The sequence below is a fragment of the Acanthochromis polyacanthus genome, chromosome 5 (genome assembly GCF_021347895.1).
Source record: "Acanthochromis polyacanthus isolate Apoly-LR-REF ecotype Palm Island chromosome 5, KAUST_Apoly_ChrSc, whole genome shotgun sequence".
Taxonomy (NCBI): domain Eukaryota; kingdom Metazoa; phylum Chordata; class Actinopteri; family Pomacentridae; genus Acanthochromis; species Acanthochromis polyacanthus.
The window spans coordinates 19,834,358-19,851,621 of record NC_067117.1 but is presented as its reverse complement, the minus strand read 5'-3'; the positions used below and the strand labels follow the sequence as shown (position 1 = coordinate 19,851,621).

Below are 17,264 nucleotides of genomic sequence, written 5' to 3'. Positions count from 1 at the left end.
GCGCCCATATTTATGCACTTTAAATGTTAATACAATTTAAACGGGTAATTTAGATGAAAATTCATCAACTCTACAGTTACCATGAACAGGAAAATCTTTACAGAGAACAGAACTGTTTGTTTGTACCAGGCTGTAGACATGTTTATTTCTGCTGAAAATTTGGGCATTTTAACAATGAGGCACATGGGGGTTGACTCATTTCAAAAGGCAACCTCAAGTGGCCATTTGAGGAACTGACGTTTTTGGCATTGATTCATTTATGGCTTGCATAATGATGTGATGTGTGTGACGAGTTGTATCCTAAATTCAGTGCTACAGTAGAACATGTCAGTGTATATGAATTCAGTGCCATTACAGAAGCATCCAGTAACAGAGCTGCATTCTCACTATGTGCGAATGAGTGATAAAATAAAAATTCAAACCAGTGTTATTTAGCAAAAAATGTTTAATCTCTCCTTGATGCGTGTTTATTTACAAGTAGTAAATCTGCAAAATAGGAAATAACAGAATATTTACACAATGAATGTTAACCTGCAAACTCGTGACAGTCGCTTCAAGTCTGAAACTCTAAAAATGTATCAGAGTTATTGTAGTATTAAAATTCTTTTGCCAACTCTATCTGAAATCCACTCGCTTTGTTTCCATGGATCCTATGCAACTTCCATTTTGAAAAAAAAAACAGAACAGCTGTTGAATTTTCCAGAATGAGAGGAAAGTAGGGAAAAAAAACTACTGAAAACAGAATGATGCCAGGACATGGTTTGATTCAACAATGGTTTGGAAAAGGCAAAAATGATTGAGCTGAGAATGAAAAAGGACTATGTGCTGAATCCACTCCCACTGAAGGCAGAGCAGTAAATTCGACTTGCTGATTTGTTCTGATGTGACTGAAAAACAGCATAATACCCAGCAATTCAGTCAAACTACAGTCAGCATGTTGTTCTTGTGACAAGTTGGAAGTCAGCAGCTGATGCTGGCTGCTCTAGATGACACTCAGAAAATGGACATTCTTTAAACCACCTCAGTAACAATAAACAAGTCAACTGTCAGCCTGAACGGTGCAAAATGGATTACAGAAAGGGGCAGCCGGGAAGTTTCTCTAAAAAATATGTCTGGACTTGCAAAGCAGGTCAATCTGAAAGGCAAGCAGCCATGCAAACGGTAAACAAGCTGGACTCCCTCAGCAGTCATTTAATGAACCAAACTACAGCCAGAATACGACACAAATGGAGCATGAACCTGAGAATGGATTGAGAATGTTTAAGTGTCTTGAAAAAGCCTGACAGATCACCAGCTGGACACTGCAGCCTCAGTTGGTTTTGGTCTGTGTGCTGAGGCAGGGAGCTGATGTGTCCCTGCTGTACGTTGTACTCATACAGATCAGTCACAGAACTGCTGTTAACACTGAACCACCACAGTCAGCTTTTCTTTTTTCCTCGCCATATGACCTGTACAGTAAGAGCACCAACATGTACGAATGCAGCAAGAAGTCAGAAAAAAAAAAAAAGTTTAATGGACTAAGTGGATTTTTGGTGAAGGGTTCACTGTACTTGTTTCTTCCTCTAACAGAAATTACGTAATGTTTGTGTAGCCAACGTGGTGAGCTGAAAAGGAGAAACTTGTATCCTAACTTGGGCAGTGGTCCCTTAAGACTGTTTTTGGCAGGTACAGCATGAACTGCCAAGTCCCATTAAGGATAACTGGAGTAGGTTGATGTGGATGTAGCTGCAGATCCACATCTCCAACATGTACAGTAAACAAAGTGGTGGGTTGGACAGCGACAGCATTTATGATCAGCATAAAATGACAGCCCTAATGTTTGATAGAAAAAACAAGGTACAAGAGTTAAAGCAGCAAGTCACATTTCCATCACGACACAGATGCTCATCTGATTCGACAATTTCATTTTGATCCTTGAGATCAGGAAAATAAACCTTGAGTTCGGTCAAGTACTTCAACTTCAGGCAGCCTGAAGAGAATTTTGTCTTCTGTGTACCGTAAAATGTACAATTTACATGTTGAAAATAAAAAGACTAAAACAAACAAACAAACAAAAAGAACCTGATTACAAAAAATGGCAAACAGCTTGTGTTCATCATGATAAAAAGTATACAATTTACAAATGAAACATCAACAACAAAAAAACATTATACAGACCACAGTTTGGTTTTCGGCAAGCAGAAAAAAAATTCTCACCACAAAGTCAAAAACCATGACTTCAAGACTTCAAAAAAGAGAAACAAAGAAATCCTCTTAAGAGAGCAGTAATATAAAAAGCTTAAGCCACACATGGCAGTAGGCTAGTTTTGAAACAAGAGCTGCAGGCTAAGGAGAGGATTACTCAGCCTTGTGTAGGTAATGAACAGAGGAGTCTCACCTCTGCATCTTTCTATACCCTCCTCATGGATAAAAAGCTAAAACCCATGTCTCATATATATAGGTCAGAGGTGGAGAAAAACACTCAGAATCTCTTTTCCTTGTCGCCTCTATATGGGTATTAACATTGAGAAAATGGAAATATAAATGTGGCTTTAGGCTGGAAACAGCTTTTCTGACTCTGCTTCACCAGTGAGGGTTTCAGCTCAACTCTACCTGACCTCACGGCGGCTCCTGAAAAGACTTCAAATGGAGCCTGAGAGCACCAAGACTTTGGTTTTGCTCTTGCAGGACCGTGTTAGAAAACAAATGAGCCCTCAAACGACGGCTAACGCAAACCTGTGGATTCTCAGCGGTTGGATATGGTGGCTACGTGATATCGGGGCAAACGGGAATATCTCAGGTAGTGCAATGTAGCTACTTCATTGTTCAGTCACTAAACCACGATGGGCTGAACCGTCACTTCTTGAGCCCTGAAGAAAAGAACCAGACACTAACGTGGCCATGACAAAGCAACAATGCTGAGAGTAGATGTCTGGCTTTCTGGAACCAACAGATTGCACTGATTGAAGAAGAAACGACAGCAACTTCATGTTATCATCGCGACACCATGAACTCTCGAGAAGATGGACGACTTTGTGTCATCTCGCTTCCCGCCACTTTTAAACAAGGATCTCATGATGGGTCATTACTCAAACAATTCTTTTCAGTCACTAGGCATGTTCATATTTAAAATCATACGGTAGCACATTCCATCTAACAAAATGTCTTTGCACTAAACAACATTCAAAGAAAACATGGCACAGTACGACTTTTTTGTTTCTTTTTCGTTGTTTTTTTTGTCTACGTTGTGTTTTTTTTCTTTTGTACTTGAAATATCAAATCAATCATGTTTTATTGTTTTGTTTTTATTGTATTTGTTGGTTTGAAATGAAAAAGAAAACAACAAAAATGTTTTCTCCCTAATCTTTCTTTAAAAACGTAGCTGTATTTATATATAATATCTATATAGTCTTGCTTTGTAACGTTTCTGTAAATTGTGCAAATTCAGCAGTAATACAAGTGGCGAGAGATCAGAGAGTGGGCAGTTGATTACATTTACACACAAAAAAATCATCTAACGTCCTTTAAAACTGTGACAGCTGTTGGAGTCACATGACACACAGAGCCTCTCTCCATCGACTCGTCACAGATTGGTCCGTTCTGCTACTGATGCCGTTCACGGAGTTCCTTTCTGGGCTTCCGTTGTTTCTTTCCTGACCATCGCGTCGTCACCACAGAACTCCAGAAATCAAAATCAAGCAAACCACAAACACCAACATCCACAATAATCAAATGCTGTCAGTCGACGTGTTCTCCATGTATGCGTGTGTGGAAATGTCCGGCGTCTCAGTCTCTCACACAGACTCGTGCCCACACACACACACACACACCGTATGGGGCTGCACACAAACACACACAGACACATGTAAGCGTACACAGGCCCGCCCATCTCTGCCGAACCCCCCCCCCCATGTTGCAGTATACTGCTTCGGTCCGTTTTGCAGTTCGTCTGTCGTATTGTTGGGGGTTGGAGTTTTGTTTGTTGTCTGGGTGAGAGGAGCGAGGGAGAGAGACAGATGGAGAGGAGGAGTGAGTAGAAGGAGGAGAAGGAGGCGCTGGATGGTCCTCAGCTGGTCAGAGCCATTGTGTCGATGACCTGCTCCAACTTGCTCCTCAGTCTCTGTCTCCGGGCCTGCTCGTCCCGCTCCAAAGCTGACAAGATCTGGAAATAGAGAGCAGCAAATGTTGCAAATGTGCACGTTTTTGCTTTCAAAACATTTAGACATCCCGCCTGACTGCTTTGTGATGCAGAGACTCTACAAACATTCATGAGCTCCACATGTTTCAGCTTTTTAGGTCGCCGGAGCACATTAAAACTCATTAATCAAAAATGTAATTTAAAGCAACTCACTGCTTCTCAACCTTTTTCTCTTGAATTCCCTACGGAATGAGCAACATTCGACACACTAATAATCATTACAAACACTGTTTTGCCTTTATTTCATTGAAATGCACCAGGGTGCTCTGCCATTCTGTAATTTTGAAAGCAGAGATTTTTGTAAAATACACAGCTAGCATGAAACTTTGTCACAAATACCACCAAAAGAGAAGAGATGTATATGTAGGAGCCAAAAATAAATTGTTTTATTGTAAGGTTACCAACTGTTGTTTGGTTTCAATATTATTTTGTGATTATGTGGAATAGATTGACAGCAGGTCACATGCATATGGGCGGGGATAATCAAGCGAATATTTTCACCTGTTCTTTGAGAGCGGGTGAACTGGGTCACCGTATGTTTTTGTTGACTGCTAATTTTCTTTGATTGCTTTGATTAAGACTTTGTGCAGGTCATCATGAGTCGGTCATCTTTTTTCTTTCACAAAAGGTTAAATTTATTATTTGAAATCTCAGTGGATTCTTATGTTTAGGGTGTCAGACTAACAGGCCCAGCCTCAGTCTCTAAGCTTTGTTAAGTCGCTACAGTATACTTTATGGTATGTTCATGTTATTAAAAAAGCCATCTGCTACATCCTTGTCATTGTTTTTCAATGAAACATTGACAACAGTGCTAAACTCAAATATTCAGTCTAAGTCTGGCAACAGAAAGCATGTTGACATAAAAACGGACTCTAGCCTCACCTCATCCTTGTACTTGACGATGTAGGAGTAGATCTCGTGTAGGGCCGACATGCTGTTGAACTGGTTGGCGTGGAGGCGCGACTGCTCCGCTAGGTAGGCACTCATGTCTTGGTCGCTAATGGCCGGCATCCTGGAGATGTCAGAGTAGTACCTGCACAAAGACAACAAACACCCAACATGAGTTTACTGTGGAAAAGCTGAGAAATGTCCTCAAGAATATATAACACAAGTTCAACATCCCCAACAAATCCTGCATACTGGCGTACCTTTCTACCCAGTTCTTGTAGTTGGGGATGTCTTTAGCGTACAGCAGCTTGTTTGAAGGGGAGTCCTTCCCCAGTTTATGCTCTGATGTCGAACACGAGTCCATGAAGGTCTGAGCCACCACAGACAAGCAGGCGTCTGTAATGCTGTTCTTGTGGATGTCAAAGACGAACTGTGGGTTCTTGATCACATTCACCCAGAACCTCAGTGGAAGGCTGGAAGGATTGAGAGAAAACAGGGATGAGGTGGAGGGAGGGAGATGAAGAGCTTCAGAGTTAGAGGCGCTTGACATACACAGTGTGGCTGAACAAAGGAGCAGTCTGAGCGATAAAACATGCGGATTCGCAATGAAAAGAGGAGCGCTGTACATTCTGCTGCAACACCAAAGTGAATGTGTTGCATATTCGCTGGCTTTCCGTCTAATTTTGCTCACACTACAGCAAGTTTTTCACAACACAAATTACCCCACTAAATTATGCTCTTTCACAGCACACACACACTCACACAAACTCACCAGTTGCTCTTCCAAGTGTGCCGTACATCAGAGTCTGATATGGAGTGTTTATCCGCCTGCTCATCCAAGAAATCAAACATGTACTTGATGGCGAGAGGCAGGGCGCTGCCTCGGTGCGCTGTGCTGAAGATGGTCTCAAACAGGTCATCCACAAACTTCTGGAGTGTCCCCTGAACACCAGAATCAACACTGGATTAGCAGTTTGTTACAACCTTCTGGTATTTTGTCTGTTGGCTGGGCTGAGCTTTTACAGAGTACATTAGAAATGAGGAGAACTGAGAGTGAGTCAGTCAGGGTATATAAGGTTTTATGAAGGGGGACTTGAAGACACATAAATATTCTCTGGTCCCTCAACAAGTCATTATAATTCAAAAGCATGTATCCCTGTTAGACTTAGATTAATGTTTGAGCAGTTGTGTTACAGCTCCACTAAACAACTGTCTCTGCTTGCACATTCTTCCTGCTGCTGGTGGTCTGGCTGTAGGCAACGGCTGTCAGTAGCAGGTGTTTGAGAATGACAGCGCTTTGCTTTCAGTGCTCCAACTTTCTGAGAGTTTGTGATGATGCTGACTGTCAGTGTTCTTTACAGTGTTTAGGATGGGGGCCCAATGAGAGTTCAGCCCAAGGCTGTTCTGCAATGTTTTTCACCACATCACACAACTCTGGAGATTCAGAATCCTCACAAAGTCCTCTGAAGTTGAAATGATTTGATATTTCCCACAAGCGTTCAGCGCCGTTCTTTTCCATCTTCAAGCGTTCACACCACCTTTTATAAAGCCTTGTTTAAACCAGCCAGAAGTTGAATCTGCAGTTTTGTATTCGTTCACACATTCACAAATCAGCTTCCTAAACACACAAAGCTGCAGGGGCTGTAATAAATAAGAACAAACTGCAGCGCTCCAAGTTCCCCCCATTGTCTTCCTCTGGCTTGCATGTTAATCATTTCCCAATCGAGGCAGCATTGATGCAGCTAACCTTGCACTTTCCTACCTGGAGCTCAAACATTGAAAATCTAGAGCTAATGAGTGAAACATCGGGGGAGAGGAAGTACCACAGTGCGGCTGCACTTAGTACTTGGAAGTGAGAGCAGGAGCCTGACGCTGTTGTTGGGCTGCACAGGCAGATGATGTGTGTTTGCATATGACTGTGTAAAGTGTATGACTGTGGATGCGCGTCTGCATTCAGTAGTATATGAGCACAAACCAACAGGGATTCACATGTATTTTTTCTGTGTGTATAGCGTGTCAGAACGATGTAAAAAAAAAAAAAAGCTGTCAACTCTGTGGATTCACACATTAAAACTATCTCCTCTATTTCTCACATTTTGCTGGACAATTATTTTGTTTAAAAATGACTTTCCTTAAGTCCAATCATTCCAAAGTAATGGTGCTGATGACAGAACTACATCAGATTATAATTCTATTATGTTTACAGTTTGAATGTTTGTATGAACCAAATATGTACTTTCTGAATGACAAATCTTCCTTTGTTTTTGTGTGCTTCCTTTATGTGACCATTTGAGTTTCTGTAAGATAATCAACAGTAAAGACCAATTAATCCTGCGTGATTTTTAAAAACTGCTTTCTGATATATTTACTGAAAACATCGGTAAACACGTAGAACTGCCACATTTGCACATTCTTTCATACACAAGCAGACACTAACCAACCTTCTAGTTGCTAAAACATTCACAAATGTCTGTCAGATGATGCAGAGAGTGAGACTTGTGTGTTATTGACGTATGTTGAACATAAAGCCAGAATTTTCAGAGTCACAAAGGTGGCTCTCTTCTGACATGCTAGATCACCATGATAAGCCATGCTGCACAGCAAACCTGCTCCAGAGGACATTCTGTTCAGAGTTTAAATCGGCTTTAAGAAGCACCAACCTTTCACCGGTTCTTTTGCTGTTGATATTCTCTATTAGCGATACAGATTCTCAGCTGAGGGAATACTTTAAATCTGCTAACCTGTTGGGCTGTAGGTTAATTATCAAACTGAACAAAGCTGTACAGTTACAGTAGGCAAACGCTGTGTGTCACATTTCCATGGGAATCTACATGCCTTCAATTGTTGATGCAGAAAATGCACAAATATGTTTTAATTTTTGGTCAGATTTTTGGTCCTGAACATAAATTTTACTCTGATTTGACCAAAAACGCAAGTTATTTCCACATAATCTTCATTATTGCACACTGTCAGACATAAATGTATTTCTTTTTTCAAACACCACATTACTACATATACTAGATATAGTTGTGGTTGGGGCGGGTCTGTCATATCAGAAATAGTCAGCGGACAATGAGAATGCAATGAGGGGCAAAATTAAAACATTAACTCATACAATTAACTATTTTCTACCAGCATTTTTCTCTTGCCTTACTTTCAGTAACAGTATTTTTTCATTTTCTCACAGCCCTTCAATATAACAAAGTGTTCCTACTGACTGTGTTCAGGCCACTTTGTGCAGAAGAAGAATCAAATGATCAGTAAAATGGTTGCGTTACCTTTGACCTATGGGACCGAACAGAGCAAAACAAAACCTGGGCTAACAAAGAAAGTTGAAACCACCCAAGATGCTAACGCAGTAACAGCTTCAACAGTCCCAGAAAATAAGATAGTAGCTGGGTGAGAACTGCCTTCTCACAGAACACTTACACAGTGATAGGAACTCAGTCACACTCCGCTCCGTGCTGGCTTAACAGCTTACTCAGTGACAAAATCCACATTGACTGCAGTTTGTTTGTTCAGGATGTCAACACCACCACTTAATCAGACCTCACCTTTGAAACTAACCTTTCTGATCATCATCTCAGAGCACATGCTGCATAAAAACCTGAGCCGTTTCCACAGTGTGGTCTGGAGAACATGGAGGAATTAGGTGAGGTATGATGGCAGGGCACAGGCCTGGGCCTAAAAGCCCCGAGGCCACCAACAGAGGGCCCAGTAACACCAACCAAACAACTCAATAGTCAAAGGTCAACCTCCTAATTAAGACTGTGCATATGTGTGTCTTTGTGGAAAAGGTTACGAAAAATGTTAATGAGCTTCGAGACCACCACCAAACAAAGGTCAACAGGGGCTGCTGGTGGAAATGGGCTACATGACAAGGATGTGGTGGTGGAGTAGGGGTTTTGGCTGAGCTTGTGTTCCAGTGCGTGCGTGTGTGTGAATTTGCAGCTTCTTCTCACCTTTGTGGCCAGCAGTCTGGTCAGGTAGATCTCTGAGACCATTTTGCTCCCTCTGTCGCCCTCCCTCTGGTCTGAGTGGTCGTGGTTCTTCACCAGATGCCACAGTTTGGTGCCGCTCTCCAGGTCAGGGGTGATCATGGGCGTTCGGGAGCGCAAGCTGTCTGGACTGCTGGCCGTCCTCAGCATGCTCTCTGCACGGAGCACAGGAGACACGATGGAGAGGTGAGTGAAAACGCCAGAAACAACAGTAAGAAGGAAGAGCTACGGAACATTGAAGTTCAGCATGTATTTTGTCCTGTTAATTTGATTTCTGAAGCGATTTGGGAATGAGAAGTCACTTGAACAAGGAGTTAGTGTCTTGCATATGGTTCCTTCAATGCTTGCTGTGTGTTTGAATCAGAGGCCTCTAGTGGAGAACACCAGAATACTATAAGATAAATAGGATCTGATTGCATATATAAAACACCTGGCAAGTTATTGTCTATTTGTAATTAATAATGTTATAATTAACACTGTCCTAATCACCATTTCAAGGAGTTCCAATTTAAGCAACATGAGGATATAAAAAACACATGAATAAAAAATGTGACACAGCTGAAGAGAGAAAAATCTCCCTGTGAAGTTAAAAGCATTTTTGAAAGGTGACAGCTTCCTCTACTTGCATGTCACTCTTTCGTTCCAGAATAAATTTGTCTGTCACTCTCTCACCTGCCCCCTTCCCTCCCTTTGTTGGACAGTGATCCCCCATTTGTGACACAGGCTATTACGCTTCCTGTTTGAATGCTTGTCACTTGCGTGACAAAGCAGGAAAGGACTGAGAGGTTCAAAATGTCAGGAGCGAATGTGGAGCGGGGAAGTACAGAGTAAGTGTGATGGGGGTGTTAGCGAGTATTTATGTGTGTGCCTCGGCAGCAGGGCTCAGCAGCAGAGTTACAGTGGACCGCAGAGAGGGACTCAGAAGTAGAACAGAGAGGGATGAAAAAAAATCACTGCGAGGAACTGAGGTCCACTTCACAACTCACATTACAAAAGGGCTGATGGTACCTGGGCAGTGACTGGGCCCAGTACAGATGGATGACTTTATTTTTTTTGTATAAGCTTAAAAATGCATCTGTAGTGTACACATTAAAGAAATTTAAGTTGTTCTCCTTCAAAAAAATGTAGACTGTTTCATTTGATGTAGACACTTTCCTTTTAAACATAAAAGTAAAACAAAACATTAAAATAAAACATTTCGTTGCAAGTTTTCAAACCCCTTTGTGACATCAGACCTCATAGTTACACTGTCCTGTTCTTGACCTCAGGAAGGACCGCCACTGGTTAGAACACATGTTTGAGGTTAAGGAATCTATTGTGCAACAGACTCCTGTATCTATTGTGTATATGAAGGCTGAACCACCCAGCTGTCTGACATTAAAGTGTACTGTGAACAGAGGTGGACACCATCATGGTGTGATCATGCTGACAGGCAGGGCATAAACAGCATGAGGTGCTTTGGAAATTTCTTGCAATGAATTAAAAAAAAAAAAATCAAACACATGGAGCAATGAGGAGTGGCTAAATTGCACTTAAACACAGGTGAGAAAAGTGTTTCCTAAACTGTCTCACTGTTTTTGGATGAATGCATGTATTTTAAAATGTGTTTCTGACAATATTAAGTTTCAAATTAGAGTTTCAATCATTTACATGTGGACTGAACAAAGATATGACAGAAATAAAATACATCAAACTGAATTTTTTGTGAGTACTGATAAGGAGCTTTCAAGTAAAGGAACTTGACAGCTAACACAGCTACCAACAGGTATAAAATGAGGTGTTCTACTTCATGACAAAATGCACTGCGTACAGCTGGTATACATGAAATCCATTCTGACATGGAAGACGGTAATTAATGCAAAACCGTTTTTTGTAATAAAAGGAATTTGGCTGAATAGGTGTATAAATGTTTGACTGGTAATTTCATTTTACAATTAATTCCAGTGGACACAGAATATAAATATAAATTTAAACTGTTTAACCCTTTGAACCCCCATTTAGCTTTTGTGTACATGTACAGATGTTTGTTTTTAAATTGCTACAATGACACCATGTCAACCTGTAAAACAGAGAGAAGCACTAGATAAAAATCTATACCCACTAGCACAGCTGATAAGCCGCCAAGGACTTAGCTGAGTCACATGTCAGTCACATGACAAAATTCAGGGAATTTTCTGCTGAACTGCATGCTGTGTTTACACAGAGCAGATAGAAGACAAGGATGGCAACAATTAACGTAAACATAGCGTGCAGTTCCACATTTTTTCCCCATTAATAGGCACTCAAAAACATTGGACATTGTTAGGTCTAGGTTTAAATCATTTTTTGGAAAATAATAAAGTCACCTTTCACTTTTTTGTTTGGGAATACTACTAAAATTGTGTTATCCTGCATAGAAGACACTTTTGAGTTCTCTCTTCTCCTAGCCATGGTTATGCAGTTTCAAAAGAGACTTTATATTGCTGTGAAAAACGAGTCCTCACTGAGTAAAAATGTAACAAGATTTAAAAAAATGCCGAGAAACTGGTTGGGTTTAAGAGGGATAAAGATAGAGACAGCATAGTTCAAAGATTTTTAAATCCCAGATTATCTACACTGGAGCCAAAAGCAAAACATAGATCAGACTTGTCTATTGAAATGACACAGACAGACACAAATGAACACGCAAACAAGTGTAACATGATGTTTAAATGACTGTTATTGCTAGCAGCATCAGAATTCATCTGAAAGCATTAAAGGCATGTTTCTCTTACTGGTATCTTATTATAAAATCACTTGCACGTGATGAAATGAGTGGACACACACGCAGACACTTGTACACACAGAAGTACATACAATCAAAACACACACACACACCTTCTCTCGTACCGTATCTGCTGAGGGACTTGGTGAATGTGGAGGAGTTGGAGATGTTGTAGGCTGAGTTCTGTTTAGGCACCAGGGCAATCACCGAACCATCTGTCACCTAAAACACGAAGTTTAAGATCAACTACAATGTCCAGCAGCAACATTAGTGTCCAACCACACAAATATCACAACTCTCTTTTGGAATTCATTTTCCAAAAAGCTCATCACTGCAACCAAAGCACGAGTATTGAATGACGATGGAACAGGAATATTCTACCAAATCAGGGAGGAGCTATATTTCTAGCCATTCGCAAAGCATCGTGGGATTTATGTTGCATGGAAGCAGCTGGGCACCTGGTAGTGAGCCAGAGTGTTGAGTCTCTTCCAGTCATTGTCGATCTTAGTGGTGACATCCTCGTCCTGCAGGATGATGCGAGCCATCCTGCCCTGTCGCCATTCTGTCAGACACAAACACACATTGAGTAAAAAGACGGAAGTAAGGATCGTGTACGTTTGTTAAATATGAAGTGCAAAAATAGAAACAGGACATAAGTGGCAGATGGACTCAGTGGACCACCACAAATTCCCTCCTGTGAACAATAAGTCACGTCGCTGTGACTTACTTAAGAATGCAGCCAGCAAAGTTCACTAATTGGATTAAATTTAGAATGAGTACAGTGTATAATTTCAGAGACTTTTGGCACTTTGCTTGAATTTTTTGTTGATGCTGGATCACTTCTCCTGTGTGAAGTGCCACCTCCTGCATCAGAGAGCCCTTGAAGCGACTCCCTGCCTTACCCCCCGTAGCAGCTGCATCTGTGCCTTTATGGGTTCACTTGGCGTGTGTTTGCGTTTCCCACTGCTTACCCAGGTCCATATCTGAGGCCTTTGGTCTCTGGGAGTACGGTGTGCCCTTGTACACAGCATCCAGCAGCTTCTCCTTCACCTGCGTCACCGTGTCACAGTTCAGACTCTTCACTGTAACCTCCGGAGCATTTTCATTCTCTGGGTTCACACAGTGCAGCGTCTACAAAGCCAGAGACCACAGGTTACAGTTAGACCAGGAAATCAGCACAGACTGGAGGCAATAACTATTGATACAGGGAAGCGTGACCCCGTGACGATTTTTGACCTGCAAAGACACATTTCATATAGCAACCAGCATCAAGACTCAAGTGTGGAAGAATGCACACAAAGCTATACACGAGCATTATCAGCATTCATTCAGAACCAGAAGTCCTGTTTGAATCATAACGGAAATAATCCCTGATTTAACAAGCTGGATCCTGTTCTGAGTAAAGAAGTAAATCTTAACAAGAGTACTAGACATACATTAAATCTGTGTAAATGTATTGTTTCAGCTGTATGTGTGCATGTTTCACACCCTCCTCTAGGACCAAATGTATGATCAAACTGCCTGTGTCCACCAGCATGTACTGACCAAAGTCTTGTAGTCAATTTGCTGTCTGATGAGTTTATCCTCGCTGAGAGAGTAGCGGGCTTCTCCTGTGATCGCATCTATCGGTCCCTTTTCCATTTGCTGCTTCATGGCACAGTACAGCATGAAGAGAGGCTCGCCAGCACATTCCTGAAAAACAGCGAAACAGAGTTGTAGAAAGAAGTGAGAAGAGACAGACAGAAATGAAAGGTGAGGAGAGGATAGATGAAAAGAAAAGGAGGGAAAGACAGACTGCTCAAACTACAAATGCAACTGTGCAAAAACTCCCCCTGTAGATAGTACACAACAGCAAAAAGTGCATAGCTTTGCTGAGCAACTCTCCAATTATATTTCTAATCTTCTTTAAGCCAACCACTGGCCGAGCAGTAAAGGACAAGGCCGTGGCCTGTGTTGGCTAACAGCACGCTAAAAAAAGACCGAGAACACCGCACACACCGCTAGCTGTTTTCACACACACTCCAGCCTCTCCCCAGTGTCTCTTCTTTAGTGAGAGAGAGGAAAAAACACCTTTTAAAAATCTCTATTTGTGTGTGTGTGAGAGAGCAAGTGAGTGAGCAAGGAGGAGAGAAATCAGAGAAAGTGTGAGTGTGAGTGAGTGGCAATTGATGGAGGAGTTAATAGAAGGTTAACGACTGAGGGGTGAAAAACGCTTGGAGAAGCACTTTGGTGTGTGAGACGTGTCAACCAGGCAACAAGCACTGGGATGTTGGGCCCCCTGTCTCTCCTTCCTTCACTCTCTCTCTGTTTCACCTCTTTTTAATTCAGTTGTTCAGCTGGCTTGCCAACTAAGCACTACTGACTTGTACAAGTTCTTGGTTTCTCTTTAAAAGGCAACTCCGGTCTTACTTTCACAATGTCTCTGACTGTACCTTTCATATTTTCCTATTTATACAACAACACTCCACTCACAGAGGAAGGTGCTGCGAAATGATTCAGACAGTGTAAGAAAACAAAGCAGTCAGTCAATCCGATGTGCTCTAAACAAACCCCCCAGGTTACGAAAACTTATTTGTAAGAGAAAACTGTGGGGGTATTATTTATTAAGTGAACTGTCCAGTGTAGACATCAATCACATTTTACAGATTTACAGGTTTTAGAGGCAGTGAGGCATTACTACTGACATCTGACGTGCAATAAATAGGCTGGCAGTACCACTGTATTAAAGTATACCATAGTTGTAACCCCTCGCTAAAACACCTTGTATTTATTTTTGATTTCTCACGGATCTGTATCAGCACTAGGACAAAACACAATTCATTACTTTTTGGCTGGTTTGTGCATTTAGGTGACGGGTTTAACTAAACTAAATAATCCAGCCTTTTTAAAAATTTGTATAGGCATATTTTCATAACTCCTTTAGCCAAAACTCCCTTTAAAACTACTTCCACATGAAATGTTCTTGCCCATAGGAATGTGCCTATTCCATTTCCAATTTATTTTTATTTCATGCATTCGGCATAGAATGTGAACAGCTTTGAAGTTTATTCTGGGCTCCAAAATAATACAGGTCAGAAGTATTTAATCCCAGCATGACCCGTCCAAGCAATTACACAGCACTGTAGGCAGCTGTGATGTGAAAACACGTGTGACAATGACTGCTTTCAAAATGGGATCATTTCTATTTTATTTTTAATTCATTTTTTTGTACTAAAATACCATCATACACCCAATTTTCAGAAACAGATACTGCCTAGTCACAGTGTTAACTTTTGGCAAATGGTTTGGATCAGTGGATCTGAGCTTCACCCAAAGACAGTCACCAGTTAAACCTGTGGGGTCACGAGGTAATAAGAAGGTTGGCAATAATAGAAGGATACTTTAGCTGAACAAAAATATATTTCATTATGCTTAAATGTTTTTTTACTGGATCTCTTAATCATTGAAAATAATTTGCGAGTACAGTTGCAGTTTTGCCTGATTTTCTCCACCCTTTGTCATCTAAAATACAAAACAAATTATGTCTTCTGGCCTCTATTCAAAGGAAACATCACCTTTTGTTCAAACTGCATACAACTCACAGACATGCAGCCTGTGACATTTCTTAATTTAAAGGGTCAGAATTTTAAAAAAATAACTGAATTGCTCATTTGGATATTTTAGCTTAATATTGTTTACAAAGCTGAGATCTTAGCAAGCACTTTGGTAAGTAAAGTGTTATCATTACAGATAAAAATGAGAATAAAATTGAATAAGATGAGCTGTAACAAACTGAAATCATTCTTTAAAGGCAGCACTTTTTTGCATCATATTGATATGTATACTTTGAAATCATTGATTTACATTCTCTTGCTGTCCTTCAACATGCAGCTTTGTGCCTTGAGGAGAAGACGTATATAGTAAGCCCTGGCCTCTGCCCTTCAACTGGGCATGTTCACGCATCAACACGAGTCAGTCATCTTGGTGAGCTGTCAGATGAACTCTGTGGGATAATCTAGCACTGCCTGCCTCCTATGGCGAAAACACAGCACACCGGCAGACGTCCTCTCTGTCTAGCAGCATACAAACCAGCTCAGTGCTGCATCTCAGCCCTTCTGTCTCCTTCAAACCGTGCCAGTGTGGAAAAGCAGATACGATACTAATGCTGTGTGTTAGTGAGAGGATCACGCCTGATGTTCATTTAGCCTTTGGTATATTGTGTTTATAATATATCCCTTTTGCTCATTTATTTATACTAAAACAACAAAATAGAAAGCATATTTTTTGTAAAGCAGCAAGCAGGACTTGTGGTGCAGAAGTGACCATGTGATCCTCAGCTCTCCCAAACATGTTGGAGCAAAGAAGGACAAGTGAACCCTTAGAACACGGTAATGGATGAAAGGATTTTTTTTCCTTCTACTCCTATTCCCTTTGGTAAGTAAAAGCTCCATCTTTTCAACCCCTTTGAAAAACTACTTGACCTTTAGCCATCTCTATTCACACCTGGCTGAACCTTGAAATTGTTCCAGGCCTTTCTTTTATGTGACCCCTAAAAATTCAGGAGAAAGAGCGGCACTGAATTGCAGAGGTTGGATAAAAAGCTAGGCTGGTAACCTCGCTGCTAGCTACAGCAAGTCCTTGCTTCAGTGCTCATTGTCACCTTATTTCTCTCTTTTCACTTTCTCTTGTACTCTTTGTTAGTTTTTTTTTAAATTTAAAAACCACTCAGCCCTCCACAATCATTTCTACACTTGCTTTTTCCCCCTTTCTAACCATCCTCTATCTATATTCTTCCACTTTTTTCGTGTCCTGTCTTTATTTTTTTTGTGTCTTGTCGAAAGTTCAGAAACACAGCTGCTAAAAAAATCCCCAACAGCTTCTCTGGTATCCCACTCCCCTTTTACTGAACCCAGCTCTGGCTGTCCAGTCCCACGTTTGCAGCCAAGACACACATGCACGCACACCAAAAACTGACACACTAACATACACAGATGCTAACTGGGAACCCTGGGGGCTTGGCTGGTTCGTTGTCCAGCAGAATGCTTGTCCTAGTGGGGGTTTAAGGCCCCGCTGCGAACTGATTAGCTGCAGTAATGTTTGGATGTGTAGAACGTGCGCACGGACACAAGAACTTAGCTCGGTTTAAGCCTCAGTGATTCCCTCAAATCAGACGGTGGAATTCAAAAAGAAAGAAAGAAAATATACAGGCACAGAGACAGACAGACAGAGAAATGAGAGAGTGGGTTTGTGTAAGATGTCTGGCTCCCTATTCTTCTAAGCTCCAATACTCTGAAGGGGGATACAAACAGACCGGTTTTCATGCAAGCCCACACACTCTCCTGGCTCTAAAAGAATCCAGCCAGAGACACAAAGAGAGGACGGGTTAGTGCGACAGGTTACGGTGATCACAACAACATGGCCAGCTGTGTCTGAACAGCGCTTCAGACGCCGCAGACTCCTCAATTCAGAGAAAGAAGAA

At 41.4% G+C, this 17,264-nt stretch overlaps 1 protein-coding gene across 4 annotated transcripts in view; it reads right to left on the bottom strand.

Annotated features, from left to right (window-relative positions):
• Positions 1-427: 427 nt before the first annotated feature.
• Positions 428-17,264, bottom strand: part of LOC110955286 (plexin-A1) — a 213,017-nt gene continuing 196,180 nt past the window's right edge. For 2 of the 4 annotated variants that reach the window (XM_022200219.2, XM_022200228.2), the window contains exons 24-32: positions 13,352-13,498; positions 12,778-12,937; positions 12,265-12,368; positions 11,920-12,028; positions 9,028-9,218; positions 5,838-6,007; positions 5,326-5,538; positions 5,060-5,210; positions 428-4,141 (exon numbers count right to left, since the gene is read on the bottom strand). In XM_022200219.2, coding sequence (XP_022055911.1) covers positions 4,046-4,141; positions 5,060-5,210; positions 5,326-5,538; positions 5,838-6,007; positions 9,028-9,218; positions 11,920-12,028; positions 12,265-12,368; positions 12,778-12,937; positions 13,352-13,498 — 1,341 coding nt within the window. In that variant the 3' untranslated portion in view covers positions 428-4,045. The remainder of the gene's footprint in view (positions 4,142-5,059; positions 5,211-5,325; positions 5,539-5,837; positions 6,008-9,027; positions 9,219-11,919; positions 12,029-12,264; positions 12,369-12,777; positions 12,938-13,351; positions 13,499-17,264) is intronic. The other 2 variants (XM_022200236.2, XM_022200239.2) reach the window with 1 other exon arrangement.